The 20,629-nt window shown below is 43.7% G+C and overlaps 3 protein-coding genes across 7 annotated transcripts in view; 1 reads left to right on the top strand and 2 right to left on the bottom strand.

Moving 5' to 3' along the window:
* On the bottom strand, window positions 1–15,930 carry Ak6 (adenylate kinase 6). The gene is made up of 5 exons (XM_050160469.1): window positions 15,784–15,930; window positions 13,629–13,721; window positions 3,443–3,501; window positions 3,190–3,335; window positions 1–621 (listed from the first exon to the last, which is right to left on the bottom strand). Exons 1-5 carry the CDS (start codon window positions 15,809–15,811, stop codon window positions 429–431), a joined length of 519 nt encoding a protein of 172 aa, XP_050016426.1. The 5' UTR covers window positions 15,812–15,930; the 3' UTR covers window positions 1–428.
* Taf9 (TATA-box binding protein associated factor 9) lies at window positions 11,911–15,839 on the bottom strand. The gene is made up of 3 exons (XM_050160468.1): window positions 15,784–15,839; window positions 13,629–13,721; window positions 11,911–12,934 (listed from the first exon to the last, which is right to left on the bottom strand). The coding sequence occupies exon 3, from the start codon at window positions 12,915–12,917 to the stop codon at window positions 12,126–12,128; it is 792 nt and encodes a 263-aa protein (XP_050016425.1). The 5' UTR covers window positions 12,918–12,934; window positions 13,629–13,721; window positions 15,784–15,839; the 3' UTR covers window positions 11,911–12,125.
* Window positions 15,662–20,629, top strand: part of Rad17 (RAD17 checkpoint clamp loader component) — a 25,116-nt gene continuing 20,148 nt past the window's right edge. Inside the window, exons 1-3 of one of the 5 annotated variants that reach the window (XM_050160464.1) lie at window positions 15,662–15,785; window positions 17,006–17,109; window positions 19,597–19,854. In XM_050160464.1, coding sequence (XP_050016421.1) covers window positions 17,068–17,109; window positions 19,597–19,854 — 300 coding nt within the window. In that variant the 5' untranslated portion in view covers window positions 15,662–15,785; window positions 17,006–17,067. Of the gene's footprint in view, window positions 15,786–16,161; window positions 16,482–16,519; window positions 16,539–17,005; window positions 17,110–19,596; window positions 19,855–20,629 lie in introns of those variants that run through there. The other 4 variants (XM_050160462.1, XM_050160461.1, XM_050160460.1 and 1 more) reach the window with 4 other exon arrangements.

Raw genomic sequence — 20,629 nt, forward strand, 5'->3', positions numbered from 1 at the left:
TGAATCTTTAGTTTTCCATTTTTATTTTGAGAGATCACCTACATTTTAGTAAATTTAAAAGATATGTACCCATTGACCAGATTTATTATCCACTGAGTTTGATTTTTTAGGTTTAATCCTTAATAAAATAACTTATATTAGTATCTGAGATTCTTTAAGCTTTCTCATGGAGAAAAAGAAATCCAGGCAGCAGCTAGAGCTGCAACATAGTTTTCTCTGCTGATCTTTGGGCATTCTGTTACGTGACTGAGTGATATCAACAAGGGTAGCTATACAGTGGCCAGGCTGGTTCCCCCACACTCCCTTTGAGACAGAGTCTTAACTACATAGCCCTGCTTGGCCTAGAACTCACTAAGTGGAACAGCTTCTGCCTCCCAGGATCTGGGATCAACGGTGTGTACCACCACGCCTGGCTAACCTCCTCTAGGTCAAGAGTTATGATCTTTGACCCACTGCTCAATCCACTTTGAGATCTGGTTGATGTTATCCTCTAGCTGCTCTGGTTCATTACTGGGCAGCTGGTGCACAATTTCTTCTCTGTAAGATGCTCTGGCTTCTTCATAAAGAATTTGGAAAATCTCACACTGAATGTTGTCTTGTAGTTTCTTGGCATTATAACCCCTGGAAGGCAGAGAGGTAAAGCAAACAGAATGGTATTAAATATGGCTTCGGGAACAAGTCAGAGATTGGACACTGTGAATATATCAGCAATTACCTAAGATACTTCACATAATCTACTTGCCTAGAGAAATTGAATAGCATCTGCACGAGACTTCTTTGACATGAGAGCTAAAGTAAGAATTATGACACTACATTTGAGTTTATCTCAATCCCTTGCTAGTTTATTAGCTGCTCATATAATTACCAATCAATTAGTCAATAAACAAGTACCCACCTCAAGTCAGATTCTCAAATAGGAGTAAAGGATCCATAGCAAGAATTTATGGGCCAGGCGGTGGTGGCGCACGCCTTTAATCCCAGCACTCGGGAGGCAGAGGCAGGTGGATCTCTGTGAGTTCGAGACCAGCCTGGTCTACAAGAGCTAGTTCCAGGACAGGCTCCAAAACCACAGAGAAACCCTGTCTCGAAAAACAAAAAAAAAAAAAAAAAAAAAGAATTTATGAAAGACAGACAGTATACACAAAGGAGAACATGGAATATCATACACCGATTAGATAATTCATCATAAAAATGTTATCTGTATTTTACTAATCCCAAAGATAATAAAAGAATTTATATAATATTTAGGCAGTATATAAAATAATCAACTAAACAGCCAGTTAAAAAGCTGAGGGGCCAGAGAACCCTTAGACATGGCATCCATGCCTTCGATTGCTAAAAAGCCACTGAGGTCATTTGGAGCCTTTGATAGCAATAGAGAAAAACAATGATGGCAGTTGAAGAGCCAGACCAACTCCATTTTGTTCCTAGAAGCCACTTTGTACTTGTAGTTAAGTTTCTGTTTTTCAGACCAGGGCTGCGCCCCACTCCCAATCATAAAATATTCTGTATAGGGCTGGAGAGATGGCTCAGAGGTTAAGAGCATTGCCTGCTCTTCCAAAAGTCCAGAGTTCAATTCCCAGCAACCATGTGGTGGCTCACAACCATCTGTAATGGGGTCTGGTGCCCTCTTCTGGCCTTCAGGCATACACACAGACAGAATACTGTATACATAATAAATAAGTATTTAAAAAAATATTCTGTGTAACAAATGCTCCAGGACAATTTCCTTAGCTGCTTTCTAAAATCCTACCTGCCTGGTCTCACTTCTGTAACCACACTTGCTTGGAAAAAAAAGGAAATACCCCACCTTGCAGTTTTGCCCTAAAAGCAGGGAGGGGTATGGGAAATTGGCTTGAGGCTGGTCTCATGAATCCTGCCTTGATGTGAACACGAATAAAGCTTGCTTTAGTTTGGCCATAATTTGGGTCAGTGGTCTTCATCATCGAGTCTACAGGAATAATAGTGTCTCCTTAACATCTAAGCTTCAGGAATCAGTGACCTTTGACAATATGGCCATGTACTCTCTAAACTTGCTCTTCCAGAAGCCCTGAGTTCAGGTGACTCTCAACCATCTATAATGAGATCTGGTGCCCTCTTCTGGCCCACAGGCATACACGCAGGCAGAACACTGTATGCTTAGATAAATAAATCTTTTAAAAAAGGTTTATAGTGGCTTTTCACTATTTAAAGAAAAAGATGGAAATTTAGATCTTGCTTAGCCTAGTTTGTCATATATTTACTCCTTGTCCTCTGTGCAAGGATTTTACACGCATCCCATTGGCCAATCAGAGCTGGCCATTCTGACCCTAGATTTGACAAAATTCTGGAGCTTTTCTTTCTGATACTGTCTGCTAACTCCCTCTAGACTCTCCACCTGCCTATAGTCTGGATCAAAAGATATCAGAAAAAAGTTTTCTTCCAAGTTCCCTTTTCTGGTTAAATCTAATGTTCTATGTGGGTAGGTCCAACACACACACACATACATATATACATATATACACACACATGAATATATACATTATGTATACAGTGTTCTGCATTTATCCATGCAGGCCAAAAGAGGGCACCAGATCTCATTACAGATGGTTATGAGCCAACATGTGGTTGCTGGGAATTAACTCAGGACCTCTGGAAGAGCAGCCAGTGCTCTTAACCTCTCCAGTCCCCAAAATGTATTTTAATGATTGTGAAATGCTGTTATCTTGTTAATCTTCATAAACTTCCCCCTTGATGTATGGATAATTTGAATGAGTAGTGTTCAAACTAAAAATACTATTGTTTGACTCTTCTTGTAGGAAAGGCCTTGTATCAAGGATAAAGCATTATTTGGGGGTTTCTTTCTTTTAGCTCTTGTAGACCAGGCTGACCTTGAACTCACAGAAATTCGCCTGCCTCTGCCTCCCAAATGCTGGGATTAAATGGGATTAAAGCTGTGTGCTACCACCGCCTGGCTATTTGGGGGTTTCTATCTCTTATATTTTACTAAATCAAATTTTCAGTTGAAGCTGGGCAGTGGTGGTACACTGCCTTTAACTCTAACACTTGGGAGGCAGTAAGCAGGCAGACCTCTAAGTTCAAGGCCAATCTGGTCCACAGAGTGAGTTCCAGGACAGCCAGGACTATTACACAGAGAAACCCTGTCTCAAAAATCCAAACCAAAATCAGTGTTTTTTTTCTTTTCCTTACCGTGTTTCAAGTCTTTTGTACAGTATACTATTATCTGTACTCAACACAAAAACTATATGAAACCAGCGTTCAGGAAAGAAATCACAACCATGGTAATCAACGATAACGCCGCCTTCGCTCATCTGACTCTCTAACTCATCAACGACCTGCAATAGACACACAACAGATAGATGGATAATGGCCCTAAGAAAAACGGAAACCGACTTTCCCAAAAAGCTAACAAAGGCCCGCTTGTCTGTTCAGTCATACTTACTCGATCTTCATCTAAAATGGGACAACCGTACTCTTCATCGTAGCCGTCATACAACTGCCCTGGAAGAGATTACATCAGTTGGTTAACATTTCCTAAGTAGCTTTCACTGATTTTCAGTTGACTCTAGGTTTGTGGAAACAATGATTCTTTCAGATGCAAGAAAGGGCACCAGTACAACAGCTGAGACACGTACAATCGCCACAATGCGGTCGGCAAACACATAAAGCAATGCTGAAAAACTGGAATTTTATCTAGAAGGAAACCTGGGTGGCAACACATCTTAACATATCTTTTAAATTATCTTGTTTGTTTGTTTTTTTCCAACAGGGTTTCTCGGTAGTTTTGGTGCCTGTCCTGGAACTCACATAGATTTGCCTGCCTCTGCCTCCCAAGTGCTAGGAATAAAGGCGTGCACCACCACTACCTGGCAGCAACGTATCTTAAACTTACTTTGTTTGCTGTGTGCTCTTGAGTCAGGGTCTCACCATGCAGCCCACCCTGGCCTCAAACTAGGAATCCTAATCCCCACTTCTAGGATCGCAGGTACATACCAATCATTATGTCCAGCTTATCCAAAACCTTTACTTTTTTCTTTTTTTAAATTAAGATTTTATTGGGGGTTGGCAAGATGGCTCAGCAGTTAGGAGCACTGACTGCTCTACTGTTCTAAAGGTCCTGATTTCGTATCCAAGCAACCACATGGTGGCTTACAACCATCTATAGCTGGGTCCAGTGCACCCTTCTAGTGTATAGACAAAGCACTTGTATACATAAGATACATAAGCAAACGCTTAAAATTTTATTTTTACTTATGTGAGTGCATGTGTCAGTGAGTACAGATTCCTGAGGAGGCCAGAAGTGTTGAACCCATGAAACTTGTGCTATAGGATGCTGGCTGTAAACCACAAGATAGGTGTTGGGAACTGAACTCTGGTCTCCACAAGAGCAGAATGCAGTTTTTTTTTTTTGTTTTGTTTTTTTCTGAGACAAAATTTCTTTGTATAGCCTTAGTGATCCTAGAACTAGATCTGTAGACTAGGCTGGTCTCTACCAGAGATCTTCCTGCCTCTGCCTCTTGAGTACTGGGATTAAAGGCGCGCGCCACCGCTACCACCCCCAGCTATAATTTTTTTTTATTTATTAAAGATTTCTGTCTCTTCCCCACCGCCGCCTCCCATTCCCCTCCCCCTCCCCCAGTCAAATCCCCCTCCCTCGTCAGCCCAAAGAGCAATCAGGGTTCCCTGCCCCCCAGCTATAATTTTTTAGTAAGAGATTCGCATTTTACAACTCCTCCCCTCTAAGACAGAGTCTAGCTGTGTGTATCTGGCTGGCTTTCAACTCACAGAAATCCATCTGTCTCTTAAAGGTTGGAATTAAAGGCCTTAGCCACCACACCTGGCTAAAAGGCTTATTTTTAATTACGTGTATGTCTGAGTCTAGTTATGTGCATGAGTGTGGGTGCCTGCAAAGGCCAGAGTCGCTGGATCTCCAGAGAACTGGTGTCACAGACAGTTGTGAGCCATCCAATGTGGTGCAGGAACTGAAGCTGGGTTCTCTGCAAAAGCAGCGTGCATTCTTAATGTCTAGGTCATCTTTCCAGCCTTTCTCAGAAATTTTTAAACATCAAAATTGAAATAACTTTAAACAAGGGGAGGGGACCAACAGCACCAGAGTTTGTGGGGCTATTAGTGCAAGAAACTAACATTTTTGTTATTATTGATTGGTAGGAAAAGAGAATACATGGACAAATATAAACACTCTCACACACAGTAAGACTGGGCTCCAATTCCAGCATGCTGGAGGCAAAGGCAGGCAGATCTCTGGGAGTTTGAGGACAGCCTAGTCTACACAGTGAGTTCCAGGGCATTCAGGACTACGCAGAGAGACCCTGTCTCGAAACAAAACAACAAAACCCAAACTAAACCAAAGCAAGATTGGATTCCAGATGAAGGTCAAGAATATAAACTTGCTGGTGCGTGCAAGGTGGCAGTGGCGCACACCTTTAATCCCAGCACTTGGGAGGCAGAGACAGGTCAGTCTTTTGAGTTTGAGGCCAGACTGGTCTACAGAGTGAGTTCCAGAACAGCTAAAGATACAGAGAAACGCTGTCTCAGAAAACAAACAAACAAAAAAAAAAAAACAAGAAAAAAAATTGTAAACTTACTCCAAGCAATCTCAGTCTTGCTTCTAGAAATGTATCCCTCTTCCCTGATATCACCCTTTCTTAAGGACTGGGGAAGAGGAATCAATGTCATTTCTCAGAATCTCCAAAAGCCATTCTTCTCGCCAGGTAGTAGTGATGTACACCTTTTAATCCCCAGCACTTGGGAGGCAGAGAAAGGCACATCTCTGTGAGTTCGAGGCCAGCGTGGCCTACAGAGAGAGTTCCAGGACTGAGAAACCCTGTCTTGAAAAACTGAAACTCCAAAACACAAAACCAAAAAGCCATTTCTCTCTGAGCTAGATAGTCTTGGGCCTGTGGCTGTAGTGCAGCGCAGAGGGCACTTGCTTACCAATCACAAGGCCAATCTCATAGTTAGGCAGAGGCTTGAGAGACAGCTCATCAGCTAATGGCACTTGCTCTTCTTGTTTTTTTTTTTTTGTTTGTTTGTTTGTTTTTTTTTGTTTTTGTTTTTTTGAGACAGGGTTTCTCTGTAGCTTTGGAGCCTGTCCTGGAACTCCCTTTGTAGACCAGGCTGGTCTACAAAAAACTCACAGAGATCCGCCTGCCTCTGCCTCCCGAAAGGCGTGCGCCACCACCGCCCGGCTGGCACTTGCTCTTCTTTCAGAGGACACCTGGGTTCAATTCCCAGAGCTCACATGGTGACTCACAACTGTTTGTGACTCCAGTTCCAAGGGGTCTGACACTTTCTTCTGGCCTCTGTGGGCACCAGGCATACACATGGTACACATACAAACATGTAGGCAAAAACAAAACAAAGTGGGAATAACTTAGTTGGCAGAGGGCTCGCCGATTGTGCAGGAGCCCTGGGTTTGAGTGTGTCAGCATTAAATAAGCCAGGTACAAAATCACATGCCTAGAATCAAGTACTCGGGACAACCAGGAGCCCAAGGCCGGCCGCTCTCGGTTACCTAACAAGTTATAGGCCAGCCTGGGACAGAAGAGTTCCACTCTCAAAGCAAGAACAACCAAAGCGACAAGCACAATCACAGAGACGCAAATTCAGCTTTAGGGATAGAGTTCAGTGGGAGAGTGCTCGCCTGACATGCGCGTGGTCTGTGTTTGGTGCCTGCCATGAATTAAAAAATGGAAGAAAAGGTTGGGGAATTTCAATTCAACATTAGAAGTTTCAACAATTCACAGGTTCAAGAGAAGTATTCTTTTTTTCTTTCTGTCCCCCCCCCCCCAAATAGGGTTTCTCTATGTATCTCTGACTATTCTGGAACTCACTTTGAAGGCCAGACTGACCTCGAACTCAAGAGATCGGCCTGCCTCTGCCTCCCAAGTGCTGGGATTGAAGCCTTGAGTTTTGTTTCTTTTTCTTTTCTTTTTTTTCTGCTGTTGTTTTGGTTTTTCAAGACAGGGTTTCTGTGTAGCTTTGGAGCCTGTCCTGGAACTCACTCTGTAGACGCGTCTGCCCCTGGCCTCTGCCTCCTGAGTGCTGGGATTAAAGGTTTGCGCCACCACCGCTGGGCTTGAGTTTTCTTTTAGGAGGTAAAACAGATAATCTCACCCTCACTACAATATAGACTTTAGCCATACTTGAGCCACCAGAAGCACAGTACTTAGTCAATTTCTTACCTAATTCCTCCTATATTTTGTTACAGGCTGAAATTAAGTCAATGGAATGAGCCCCCTTGCACCTGCTGTGACTTGTCTTCATGGGATAAATGCTCCTTTAGCACAAACAGTATCAGGCTAAGAAACTAAACTGCCTCGGTGTGGCAAAGACTCGACAAACAACACTGCTGCTTCCTTGCCAAATACGAGCTAACTCATAAACCAACACCAAGTGCTGTCAGTAAGTTTAAAATAACGGAAGCAGTTGTGAAAGTCAGGGCATTAGACCAGGTGGTGGTGGTGGTGCAAACGTTTAATCCCAGCACTCGGAAGGCAGAGGAAGGTGAATCTCTGTGAGTTTGAGGACAGCCTGGTCTACAAGAGCTAGTTCCGGTTTAAGCTCCAAAGCTACAGAGAAACCCTGTCTCGAAAAACCAAATAAATAAATAATTAAATTAAATTAAAAAAAAAAATCAAGAGAGGGCACCCTTGACCACACAAACAAGCATCCGTGGTCACTGGCAGCAGCAGCGATGTCTTATTTGGGAACTACCCCATTCCTGTTCCATATGCAGTGGTTCCCTTTCTCACAGCTGTGGCAAATGCCCACCACAGCAGGAGCAAAGGTCTGAGACATGCTTTCAGGAGTCCGTCCTTGCAGCAGAGAAGGCAGGACAGAGCTGCTTCAGTCCGAGGTGGCGGGAGCCTGCAGCTGCCACTACTTCACATGGTGTCCAAACCAGGAAGAGGGGAGACAGGAACCATCAAGGATAACCCCCAGCACCTCTGTCACCATCTGGGGACATGAGCCCCTGGGACTGAAGAGAGGCATTTTGGTGAAGAGCATGCTCCTGCAGCAGGCCTCCTTCAATGTAGAAACGAAGATATTTTTTATTATTGTATGTGTACATGGTATGTGTAGGAGAATATGTAGACAATTAATGAGCACGTGAGTCTTCACATGTGTGATTCTACCTGCTGAGTCATCTCACTGGCCTCCTTTTGTATGTATGTATGTTTTTTCCAAGACAGGTTTTCTCTGTGGAGCCCTGGCTGTCCTGGAACTCACTTTGCAGACTAGGCCAACCTCAAACTCAGATCTGCCTCAAGTGCTAGAATTAAGTGTTCTATAATCATTATCTGGCTGATGAAGGATATTTTAAATCATGCCAACATATTTTAATATAACAAGTGTAATACAAACTTTCAAATACTCATTTCCATAAAACTTGTTTTTTTTTTTTTTGGAAACAGGGTCTCTTTGTGTGGCTTTGGAGTCTATCCTAGAACTTGTGCTGTAGATCAGGTTGGCCTCAAACTCAGAGATCCACCTGCCTCTGCTTCCTGAATGTTGGGATTAAAGGCATGGACCACCGCTGTCCAGGCTCCACAAAACTTTTATCACACAGGATGTACCAGTGATTGAAGTGATAATAAGGATACACTAGTGAACAAGATATATAGACAACTACAATCCCTTCCCTTAAAGAACTTATAATAAACTGGAGATGACAGCAAATCTGGAAATGGGACTATATTGCTAGAGGAGGAATTGGATGAGTACCTAGCATAACCTCAAGGTGTTGGGGAGGCTCAGAAGTAGTGTGTGTGTGTGTGTGTGTGTGTGTGTGTGTGTGTGTGTGTGTGCGCGCGCACACGTGTATCTGTGTGTGTTGCATGCATACAAAGGTATGGGTGTGTGCATACCTTTGTAGCGATCAGAGCAGGACACTGGGTGTCTTCCTCTATTACTATTGGCCTGACTGCCTCAAGACAGGGCTTCTCACTAAATAAACAGGGCTCACTGTCTGGGATAGGGTGGCTGCCCGGCAAGCTCCCACCATCTGCCTGTCTCCACCCACCAACACTGAGGCACCTGCAGCATGCATCTCCCTGCTTTTTACCTTGTGCTTCCAGACCCAGAGTTCTTATCTACTGAGCTAGCTCCCCAGCTCTTAGGAGTAATTTCTAAGCAAAGATTTGAAGTAGTTAGCTGGAGATGGGGTATAGAGAGAACCGAGCAGACCATTTTAATCCAAAGAAAGCAAGATAATCAAAGAGAGTACCTAAGGACCGGAGGAGGGAACCATCAGAAAATAGTTTAAGGGTTTAAGTAAGTTAAAGTCAGATCAAAAAGGCCGTCAAGACTGCATAAAGAGTTTAGATCAAGGAAAGAAAAGGTATATTAAACATGGAATACAGTGATTCATTTCTCATTTTAAAAGATTATTGTTTTCTGAGTAAACAGTGAATTGGAGCCAAATCTGGAAGCAGCAGGCATTCTTTATGAAGAATTTAGAATTCCCGGAAACCAGTCACTACAGTATGTACTGAGGGTGACGACGGTAGAGATGGATTTTAAAGTTCACTTCAAATTTCAAATGAAGAAACCATACAGTTTAGAACATTAAGAGGAAGCTGATTCTATAACTGTTCATACACATGATTTTGTCTTGTTTTTGAAGACAGGGTTTTTCTGTGTAACAATTCTGGCTGTGCTAGAACTCGCTTTGTAGACCAGCCCGGCCTTCAACTCAGAGATGCCCCTGCTTCTGCCTCCCAGTTCTGGGAGTAAAGGTGTGCAGCTGCACCACCCAGCTACTTCTCACCTTTTCTTTATCGAGAAGTGAGAGATTAGAGATTGAGGTTTCTCACATATGGGCTGGCACCTAAGGTGACATGCACCAAATAAACCACATGTCGGGATGCATACCTGTAATTGCACTAAGGAAGGACAGACAGAAGCACCAGAACAGACTATTCTTAGCTACGCACTACGTAGCTGGTCGGCCTAAGCTACATGAGACCTTGTTCAAAACAAAACAAAACTGGCTCAACAAGTAAAGGTATTTGCTGCCTTACCACCCTACCAGGAGTCTGATCCCCAGGGCCCATGTGGTGGAAGGTGAGGGAGGACTGACTCTTGTACGTTGTGCTCTGACCTCCATGTGTGCCATGACAAACTCACACCAGTAAAAACATACAGAGTAAGTAATAAAACAAAAACCCTAGGCACAAAACCAATGGCCAGGGAGGTGGGAAAGGAGGACTATATAGATTTTCCCCAGAGAAATCATCAGAAGTTAGAGACCAAGTAGAACTGTGCAGAGAATGTGTTTGTGTGGGAAGTTAGAACCAGGAGGTAGTAAGAAGAATCAAAGATGATTTCAGTCCTGCTCTTTAAATACGCTAATTTGGAGATGTGTGCTTAGAAGTTTAGACAGTTATGCAGAATAGGTGTCTAGTGTTCCTTAGCTCAGGGAAATATCTAGCAGGAGCTTGCCAACTCCTGAGTTGAGACAAACCAAGATTCTATCTATGGAGCAAGTAGCTGTGGTAGTGTATGCTTAGCATGAATGTAATTCTATCTGCAATGAATTCAATGAGCTACATTATCCTACCAGTCCCAGACCTATGGGTACCCTGGAGTTAGCCTTCATTGGGTTAAAAACTAATAAACTGGGGGTAGGGAAATTAAGGATGCTAAAAACACTAAAACAATTGTATATGAGAAAGAACATCACGTGGAGAGCAATGTGAGGGGATACAGGATAATAATATAAGCAATCTTACACACTCATGGTACTGAGATGCTAAGTCAGGAGAATCATTTGAGCAAGAAGAAAAGTTGTAAACTTTAAGAATTGACGCAGGGATCTAGAGAGATGGCTCAATGGCTAAGAGTACTGGCCACTCTTCCAGAGGACCCAGATTCAATTCCCAACACCCACCTGTCTTATAACCGTCTGTGACTCCAGTCCCAGGGTATCCAAAGCCCTTTTCAGGCCTCCATGGACACCAGGCACATGTGTGGTGCACTTACATACAAACACCCATATACATAAAAAATTGGAAAAAAGTGAGGTAGAAAGTAAGAAATGCCAAGAGTCTTAAATATGACCAAAGGAATGCATTTAATCTCAGCACTTGGGGAGGAAGAGGCAGGACAAAGTCTATAAATTTAAGGCCAGCATGGCCAAAATAGTTTCAGGACAGTTGGCACTACTCAGAGAGACCCTGCCTCAAAATAAATAAATAATTAAAGCATCAGAAGACATCAGAGGTAGGTAGCACCGCAAATATAGTAACAAAGGCTGTAACTGTTGTAATCTGTTGGCCTGGTTTGTCACCTGAGAACCCTGTCCCTTTAAGAGACAAGTCCCCTCCCTGAAGGCATAAATCACAAACAATCCCATACCAGTTTGGAATTATGACCAATAGAGAAGCTATTTATTTAAAGGGGAAAAACTTACAGATCACATCAGACAACAGCCCTCTGCTCAATCAGGAAGGGAGCCTAGTCTCTGGAAGCCAGAGCGAGTGCAGAGGGAAGTGGCAGCTTTTTTTTAAAGGGAGAGACCACGCCCCAGTGGGCTGGTATCTTGGTGCTATGGGCTGAAGGAGGACGAAGGAGGGCAACCTGCTCTCTCTGTCCCTCTTCTGAAGAGGTAACTAATGCCTCTCCCTCCTCCCCTCTTCTCCCCTTCCCTTTCTCCTCCATAATCCACTAAGTAAACTTTATACCCACACTCTCTGCATGGCATATCAGTCTGTCTCTTACCCACCGCTGTCTCCCACCCACAGGGGACGACGGGAGGGGGGGAGGCACGTGACTGTAGCCTCTCCTGGGACTGGTCCCCCACCACATGTTTATAAATAATAACAGTAACAACTTCAAGATGAGGGGAAAACTGCTTTGAAAACATAATTGCCAAAGTACCAAGAATCAAATTGACAAATGACAATTTTATTTTTTATGCATAAAGGTCGATGAAAAACCATTACTAGCTCTATTAAAACTCAACATTTCAATTGGAAAGCACGGAAAGCATACTTATTAAATACCACTTTCTAAAATACAGCTTTAGAACATCTAACATGCTTAATTTCAGTACAATGGATTCAAGACCAAGTATACATGTTACATGCATCAAGACTAGATTACAAATTATCATAGTCATCATCATCATCGTCATCGTCATCATCATCATCCCGTTTTCTTTTCAGTGCATTTGCTGACTCATTGGCTGTATTCTGTGATACCATATTAGTGGTAATCAGAATGTTTTTGGACCCAATTAGCGACGGATTAATCAGAACATTCTGAACTGTTGATGTTGCGGGAATTGAAGCTTTCACAGCAGGGGACTGGGAAGCAGGCATCTGCACTGTGAACCTTTGTCCTGTGAGGGACATTGGGGTGCCCACTTTAGTTGAGACAGACATGGTCTGTGGAGTTGGTGTGCCTAGTGTGGGAGTACTGGGTCTGCTAGAAACTGAGCCAACACTTAATCGCGGAACTGTGATTCTTCCTGCAGGAGTAGGTGCCTTTTTTTGCAAAGACTTAAGCCTATAGTTTGGAGCAGTTAAACAATATCTATCAGGTGGCAATCTAGGCCCTGAGTATGGCTTGATCAATGGCAAAGGGGTTTGATTTCTTTGTCTTGCAATATCTAATAAAAAATCCCTCGGGGGAGGAGAAGTGAAAGACTGGTCGGCCCGGCACTGGATTGCCAATCGCACATCGTCTGCATCAACAGTAGCTTTCTTAGCATGGCTGGAATAAATTTTAGCATCATCTAGAATTGTGGTTACATATCGGAAGGCAAACTCCAACATCTGATTTATAACTCTCGGCTCATATTCTGTAATCCCCATATCCTTCAGGATTTGGGCCATCATCTGTGCATCTTTCGGCATGCTCTTGGGAGACGCCATCTTGCCAGACTCCATGATATCCGGTGATCAGACTTTAGGTCATTTAAAAAAAATATGGAAATTAGATCAAACCGAAATAGTTACTTTAGTAGCAACTGTTAGGAATTTAAAATTTTCAAATGTGTTAAAATTTTCAAAACTCTATCTAAAATGTAAAACAGCAATCTTTGTATACCTAAACTTCCCTCTGCTTAAAAATACTGAGTTCCTTCTCTGAGTGTGGAATATAAAAGATGACACAAATAGTTAAGTAATAAAAGATTAAGGGAAAACGGTAAAATCAGTAAAAATACCACTTCAGACTATATGCAGCGAGTCTGGGCAGGTAACTATCAGAGCTAAAGTGACTGATAAAAATAACAGTAATATCCTACTGCTTGAGTCCACAGTAATCTGTCCTTCATGGAAGATCAATAAACTCACACTTGTTTAAAAACCACCCACAGCATTTTCCCTCTTCTTCATATTCAGACCTTATCTATCCAACCCCTCACAGAAGCTGTCCCCATTATTACTGTTCACAAACACTGGGTTAGGGAAGGGAAAAATGTCCAAAATAACTATGTAACAGTAGTCTTTTATTTTCTGTAGTCCATAGCAGAACACAAATTGCTTACTACTGGTGTCTTTCTGCTTTCTGGACCCTCTAGCAACACTTAGCTAATTAGTACTAACACTCTACTACCTGACTTAAAAACATAAATCCAACATCAAAGTGCACCTTACCTTCTTGAGCTAAATCACCCACATTAACGTACTTCAGTCCTGATCTTGACGCAAGTTCTTTGCCTAGTGTGGTTTTTCCAACCCCGGGTGTACCTGTAAAAGAAGTCACAGAAAAACACGGTTCAAATGCTATTTATTAGATGTCAGTTGGTCTGCCCTGAAGGGTCTTAACTGACACAAAAATTTTCTTAATTAGCAATCACATATGAATATATACCATGATATAATAAAAATTCCCCAGAAAGCCTGGTGTGGTGAGCACTCAGGGGGCAGAGACAGATGAATCTCTGTGAGTTCAAAACCAGCCTGGTCTACATTGTGAGTTTCAGAACAGCCAAGGAAACACAGAAAGACCTTGTCTCAAAACCAAACCAACTAAACAAAAAATTCTTCAGAAATGACTTGGTGTCAGTCTCTGTATCCTAATTTCCAGGGGTAGGATTTCAGCAATTTTGATGCAAATTCTGTCCGCAACAACATGAACCTTCCCAGCCTAAAACTGGGTACCTCAAATAAACTGCCATCATTTACTGCTTTAATGAAGAAATTTAGGTGGCATGAGAGCACGTCACTACTCCTCACCCCCAACTCTGGTAACTTCCCCAGAGGGAACTATTATAAACCAGGCCTTTCTCAGCTTTCTGTGTTTGTGATATCTTAAGGGACATAACGTCCTGCTTGGTATGTGTTTAAACAAGTGCACACATACACACACTGTATATATCCACACACAGCACTGATATCCTATACATTGTCCTTCGCTTTTCTCCTTTTATTGTTAACACAATTATAAAACAATCAAAACATAATTAAAGCTGTTCAAACTTAAGTAACCCCGATAAATCATGCCTCTAAAATGTATTTAGAAAAACATTTCCACTGCGGTACAGCAATCTGAAGCCTTGACTCAACTTGTGTGAACTCTGAACTCAGCATGGTTATTTTACTTTAGTCTGACTTCTTATGGTGTAGCTCTTGTTTTGACAGGGGGCTGTGCATTCCAGGCTAGCCTTTCTGATTTTCCTTAGTATAAAGATAACAAACAAATTATGCCATCCAGTTTATGTAGTCGTGGGGATCCAACTCAGGGCTTCATGCCTACATCTCCAGGGTCTCAAATGGTAGCCTACTAGCTTCAATGCTTTATATAAACCCCAAGATACTGTCTGTCCAAGCAAATCAGATATTGTAAAATGTAAGGACTCTTTTCTTTTTTGGTTCTTCGAGACCGGGTTTCGCTGTAGCTTTGGAGCCTGTCCTGCAACTAGTGAAGACCGGGCTGGCCTCGAACTCAGAGATCCGCCTCCTTCCTCTGCCTCCCTGAGTGCTGGGATTAAAGGCGTGCGACACCACCGACCGGCCCTCCTAAGGACTCTTAAAGGCTAAAATTTGCTTATGGTTCATTAACTGACAAAAACCCTGCTTCCACAAACAGGATCTTAATTTTTTTTTGTATAAAAGAATAGCATCTACACCCATTTAATTTTTGTACGACTGGCCTACGATGGTATTAGACGCTACAACTTAATATTTCCAGTAAAACCTTCGAAGATACAGAAGAGCCCCACTCACGATCGGCTCCAAATCTAACATTCCACGGCCCCAACGGCCATCACGGGCTCAGCTTTCACACCGAAACAACGACAAAGCCTGTGACACCAACCGACCGAAACCGTTAATCGGTCACGTCTCTTCACGAACATCCAAAGCATTTACCGAAATCTTTTAGGCAGTGTTTCCCAGAAGCAAAGGGAAAGAGAAAAAAAAAAATCACGACCAGGAAGGCCCAAGGACCCCACCATCACCCCATCTCCTACCGGCTAGAAACCGCTTTTACCGCACTTGGATGGAGAAACCCCGAGCCCAACACCGACAAAGGACCCGCAGCCCTGCCCGTTCTCCAGGCGAAATACCAGATTCACAAAGACCAAGCCTCGGGCGGGGCAGCGAAGCGGGACCGGACGCCGCTCTCCTTCCTCGCCGCGCCGCGTCCGGCCACCCGGATTAGCGCCCCCTCCCCCCAACGGCCGCGCGCGCCGGGTCCTCACGCGACAGCCACACGCCACGCCGCGCGGCCCGAGGCAACCCCCTCCTGCCTCCCCCGGACCTCACGGCCCCTCGGCGTCCCCGGCCCGGCCCCGCCGCGCGCCCTAACCGGTGAGCAGGATGTTCGGAAGCTTCATAGTCCTCCTTCCCAGGCCGCCAGCGCCACGGCTCACACGCCCAACGCGCTCTCCAGGGAGGAGCCGGAAAGGGCGGGCGGGCGGGCGGGTGGCCGTGTGCGCCCGCGGCTCGCTTTCCTCCCGGCCCCGCTCGGGGCTCCCGACGCGCTTTAGGCGTCCTTGACACGCACCGATGACTTCCCGGTACCCGGTGCTACGCTTCTATCGAACGGTGGAACCCGGGCCGCAACCCCGGCCGGCGTTTTGGGTCAGGCGGTACGCCGGACGCCTATACGACTCGCTCTGCTGCCCGCCCCGCCCCTCTGATAGCGTCGCGGAAGCGCCGGCGGTCAGGAAGGTCCCCAGGAGGCGGTCCCTCCTGGAAGCCTGCGGCGGGGTTGGGAGGCTGGGCCGCTATCTTCCCACTGGGAGGAGATCCTGGGCTCCTTCGCTCCGTTCCGCCCACGAGGGGACGCGGCTCCGGCTCCCGGGAAGTAAGGCCGCGGCGGCTTCGGCTGTGCTTATTAATGTCCTAGAGGCGTAAGGCTAGCTTCGTCTTCCCGCCTACCCGGGCTGTCCTCCCGACCCGCCCTCCCATATGGACTGCTGTAGGATGTGGGAGACGAGCCCCGAGCGGTGATGTGAGGTGTCAGCTCTGCGGAATTACCGAGGACTGCTGTGTGAGCTGAGTGTGAGCCCTGTGCAGCGTGTGCGGCGGAGGGGGATCGGCTGGGGATGCTTCCTGCAGGTCTCGTTTTTCTCCAGCTAGTCCACGAGCCTGGCAGCATCTGAGACAGTTGTCTGTTTATTGGAGGAGGAGATTGTCAGTCTTGTTTTTGTTCAGAGAGTCCGGACCAGTAACGGACTTGAGCGTCTTGTGTTTCGACAAGTATATTTTCTTGAGTAGATGTTTTTCTGCCCTTTTGAAACTTCAGGCTCTAATCCTAAATTATATCAGGGAAGAGGATTTGTTTTACTAGGTGGGAAACTTTTAGTGTGGGGCTTGTGAAAAACGTATACCACTACAGGTTGGTTATTAGATAAAATTGTAGTCATTTAAACTAAACTTTGCTTTAGGATTTTAACATGTTAATTTTCTCTTATTAGTTCTCGAGCCCCTAATATGTGGCTGATTGTGTATTTAAATACCGATTACTATAATTCTGTATTTATAGTTTTTCCTAACTTGAGAATTTTCTTTCCTTTTTTTCCCAGGTGAATTACACTTCAGTGTACTCCAAATTGTATACTACTGATGGGAACTATTAAAGTTTATAATGTCAGAAACTTTCCTTAGACCAAAGGTTTCTTCCACAAAGGTATGAGTGGCTGTGTAGTGATTGCCTAAAGACAGTTGACAAAGCCGGATGGCGGTGGTGCACGCCTTTAATCCCAGCACTTGTCAGGCAGATCTCTGATTTCTAAGCCAGCCTGGTCTACAGAGTGAGTTACAGGACAGCCAGAATGGTTCCTGTCGCAGGGCCCCCTCCCAGCTCTCCGACTCCCCCCCCAAAGAAAAGACAATGGTAAAAGGTTGTTTGTTCTCAGTGACTTAATCCTAGCAGAGTAGTGATGGTCCAATGTCTGTTGAGATTAGCGACCCAAAGTCTGGTAATAAGCTGCAAAACAACCAGAACCTTAATTCTGGAAAAAAAATTTTTTTTAAATCTTTCAAAACAGAATTTCTCTGTGTAGACCTGGCTGTCTTGGAACTTACTCTGTAGATCAGGCTGCCTCTGTCTCCCGAGTTGCTGGGATTAAAGGCTCGAGCCACTGCCCAGCTTTGAGAAAGCATCTGTAGTCCCAGTGACACAGAGTGAGCACTCTTGAATAGAAAAGACAGTATGTGTGTGGTAATTTGTTAGCTTAACCATGGACTCTACTTCTTAGAAGTCACGAAGTTCAGTGTGTCCTTTTTCAGCAAGATAGGAATTTAGGTGCAAGAGGTGTCCAGATGTTATCATCTGCAAGGGAACTGAGAACCACTTCCCTACAGGTGGCTCGAGCTTTTTTTTTTGATTTCAAGTAAATTATGTAGCTTTGTTGCTTTTCTTTTTTCATGGTAGAAAGAAGTAAGAAACGACAAAATGTATAAATAATATGCAAATCAATATTTTTGTCAGTAAGTTTAGCATAGAACTGTTTTCATTCACTTTTAAATACAGAAAAGTGAAAACATTTATAGTAACATTGCCAGTCTTTTAGTACAGAAAAAAAAATGAATCAACTGGTTATGACTGCGTTTTTTTCTCCACAACTTTTTCTACTGCTGATAATATTCCTAACCTTCTGACCTAAGAGTGAAGTGTAATTAGGATTGATAAAGTAGTTATCAGCCCACATTTCTTCCCACAAGCCTTATTTTCACCTCTAGTTTTGGACTCTATCTCTGAGAGGAGCATTATCTTAACAAAGAGTTCCCAACTGTAATTAAGTCCCCTCCACTGTTGGTATCAGTCTCCAATGTAGGGGTCAAGGCTGGAGCCAGGGCCTAGTGATGTGGGCAAGCATTCTACTGCTGAGCAACGCCCAAGGATACCCAAGCAGAGTATCCTTGAATCTGATTTTCCCTCATTCATCAGGCAGGACATTTCAAAGCCAGGCAAAAATGAGATTTTTTTTCTAGATTTATTATAGAGTAGAGCAGGCTATCCCAAACTTGTGGCCATCCTCTTGCTCTTGTCTCGTCACTGCAAGGCTGAGAAGCTTGTGCTATCACACCCAGACATTTAAAAAAATTTCATTATCTGGAAAACACTTTTAGTGCTGTTGTTGCTCAATTCAGTATTTTTTTCTTTGACAAGGTTTATGTTACAGCCCTGGCTCTCCTGAAACCCTCTCTGTAGACTGGGCTAGCCTCAAACTCAAAGAGATCCATCTGCCTCTGCCTCCAAAGTACTGGGATTAAAGTCCTGTGTCACCACCTCTTGGCTTTTACCTAAGGTATTAAAGAAAAGGAAGTAGTGGAAGGAAACAGGGAGAGGTTAGCAGTTTCTGTAGACCAGAAAACATGGACTGGAATGTGTGGAATTTGCTGGTCTTTCCTAAAGTTTCTGTGATTAAGATAGCACCTTCCCTAGAAAGCCTGTCTCACTAAAGTGTAGACTGCTCCATTACAGTGTAAGTACCAAGCACAGCATTAGAGCATTAGAATTTCCTATCTTTATAAAGTTTGAAGACTAATCTGGCACTTAATACAGGTTCTCGTTTCTCCCCAGCACTCAGGAGGCAGAGGCAGGCTGATCTCTGTGAGTTCAAGTCTAGCCTGGTCAAAAGAAGGAGTCAGGATTGCCAGGACTACACAGAGAAACCCTGTCTCAAAAAAAAAAAAAAAAAAAAAAAAAAGAGAGAGAGAGAGAAAAGGAAAAGTTGAAGAAGTACTGAGTGTACTTGGGAGGCTGAGACAGGAACAGCTCTGATTCAAGGCTATTGTTGGCTACATAGTATATTCTGGGTCAGCCTGAGCATGGACGCTGTTTCAAAAAATACTCATAGTAGGGGGCTGGAGAGATGGCTCAGCAGTTAAGAGCACTGACTGTTCTTCCAGAGGACCTGAGTTCAATTCCCAGCAACCACATGGTGGCTCACAACCATCTGTAATGAGATCTGGTGCCCTCTGGCCTGCAGGCATACATAGAGGTAGACTTTCTATACATAATAAATAAATAAAATCTTAAAAAAAAATACTCATAGTAGATATATAATTTGTAGGACTTTTGAGGGTTATAGTCATATTTCTAAAGTAGCTCAGTTACATAGGGAATAGGTATAAAACTTGCAGTAATTTTAGTTTTATTTGTTTGCAGGTCACAGACTGGGTAGACCCATCATTTGATGGTTTTTCAGCGACTGCTGCCATCACTACTATCACTGCCTCGTCTTTAGGTTTGAATAACTCAAGTCACAGAAGGAAAAAATCGCCCTCCACATTAGACAGTAACAGATTGACGAATAGGAAAAGAGGAAAGCTGTTTTCTTTAGAGCAGACCTATGGTGTAGAAACTTCAAAAGAGTATCTGTCTGATGTTGAGCCGTGGGTGGATAAATATAAACCAGAAACTCAGGTATGTATTGGATATCATACAAACATGCCTATGTCATTTTAGGATGGATGAATATGGATAACAAAGATGTTTTCAGATGTTTTATTCATAAGAATCTTTTTAGCTTGCTATTGTGCCTCACATACCCAGGAGGCTAGCAGACCTAGTGAATTCAATGCCAGCAAATTCTAGGAAAGCCAGGGATATAAAGAGGGACCCAGTCACAAAAAAGAAAGAAAAGAAATTAGTAAAATGAAGTAGAAGAAACACACACGTATGTGTATGTATATGTTAAAAGCCTATGATATGACCAAGTTGTTCTGTAATTATACCATCTTTTCTCTATCTTTGACCCAGACTAGAATTTATAGATGTACCCTCCCCCCCCTCAAGAATATAATGCTGGATTTTTAAAAAGTTCCATGATAACAGATGTACAAAAAATTGCCATACAGTGTATCAGCATGAGGATAGGGTTTTTCCATAAAAACATAAAAATTGAGGGTCTGGAGAGATGGCTCAGCAGTTTAAAACCTTGACTGCTCTTCCAGAGGACCCAGATTTCATTCCAGGTATCCACAGCCATCTGTAACTTCAGTTCCAGGGGATTCGATGCCCTCTGAGGATACCAGACATAGTGCATTGATATACACAAGTGGGCAAAACACCATACATATAAAACGAGTAATAGAAAAGAATGATCTGGGGGGCTGGAGAGATGGCTCAGAGGTTAAGAGCACTGGCTGCTCTTCCAGAGGTCCTGAGTTCAATTCCCAGCAACCACATGGTGGCTCAC

Source organism: Alexandromys fortis, unplaced genomic scaffold, assembly GCF_014885135.2.
Source record: "Alexandromys fortis isolate MF-2015 unplaced genomic scaffold, M_Fortis_MF-2015_v1.1 scaffold_76, whole genome shotgun sequence".
In the NCBI taxonomy this organism is placed as follows: Eukaryota; Metazoa; Chordata; class Mammalia; order Rodentia; family Cricetidae; genus Alexandromys; species Alexandromys fortis.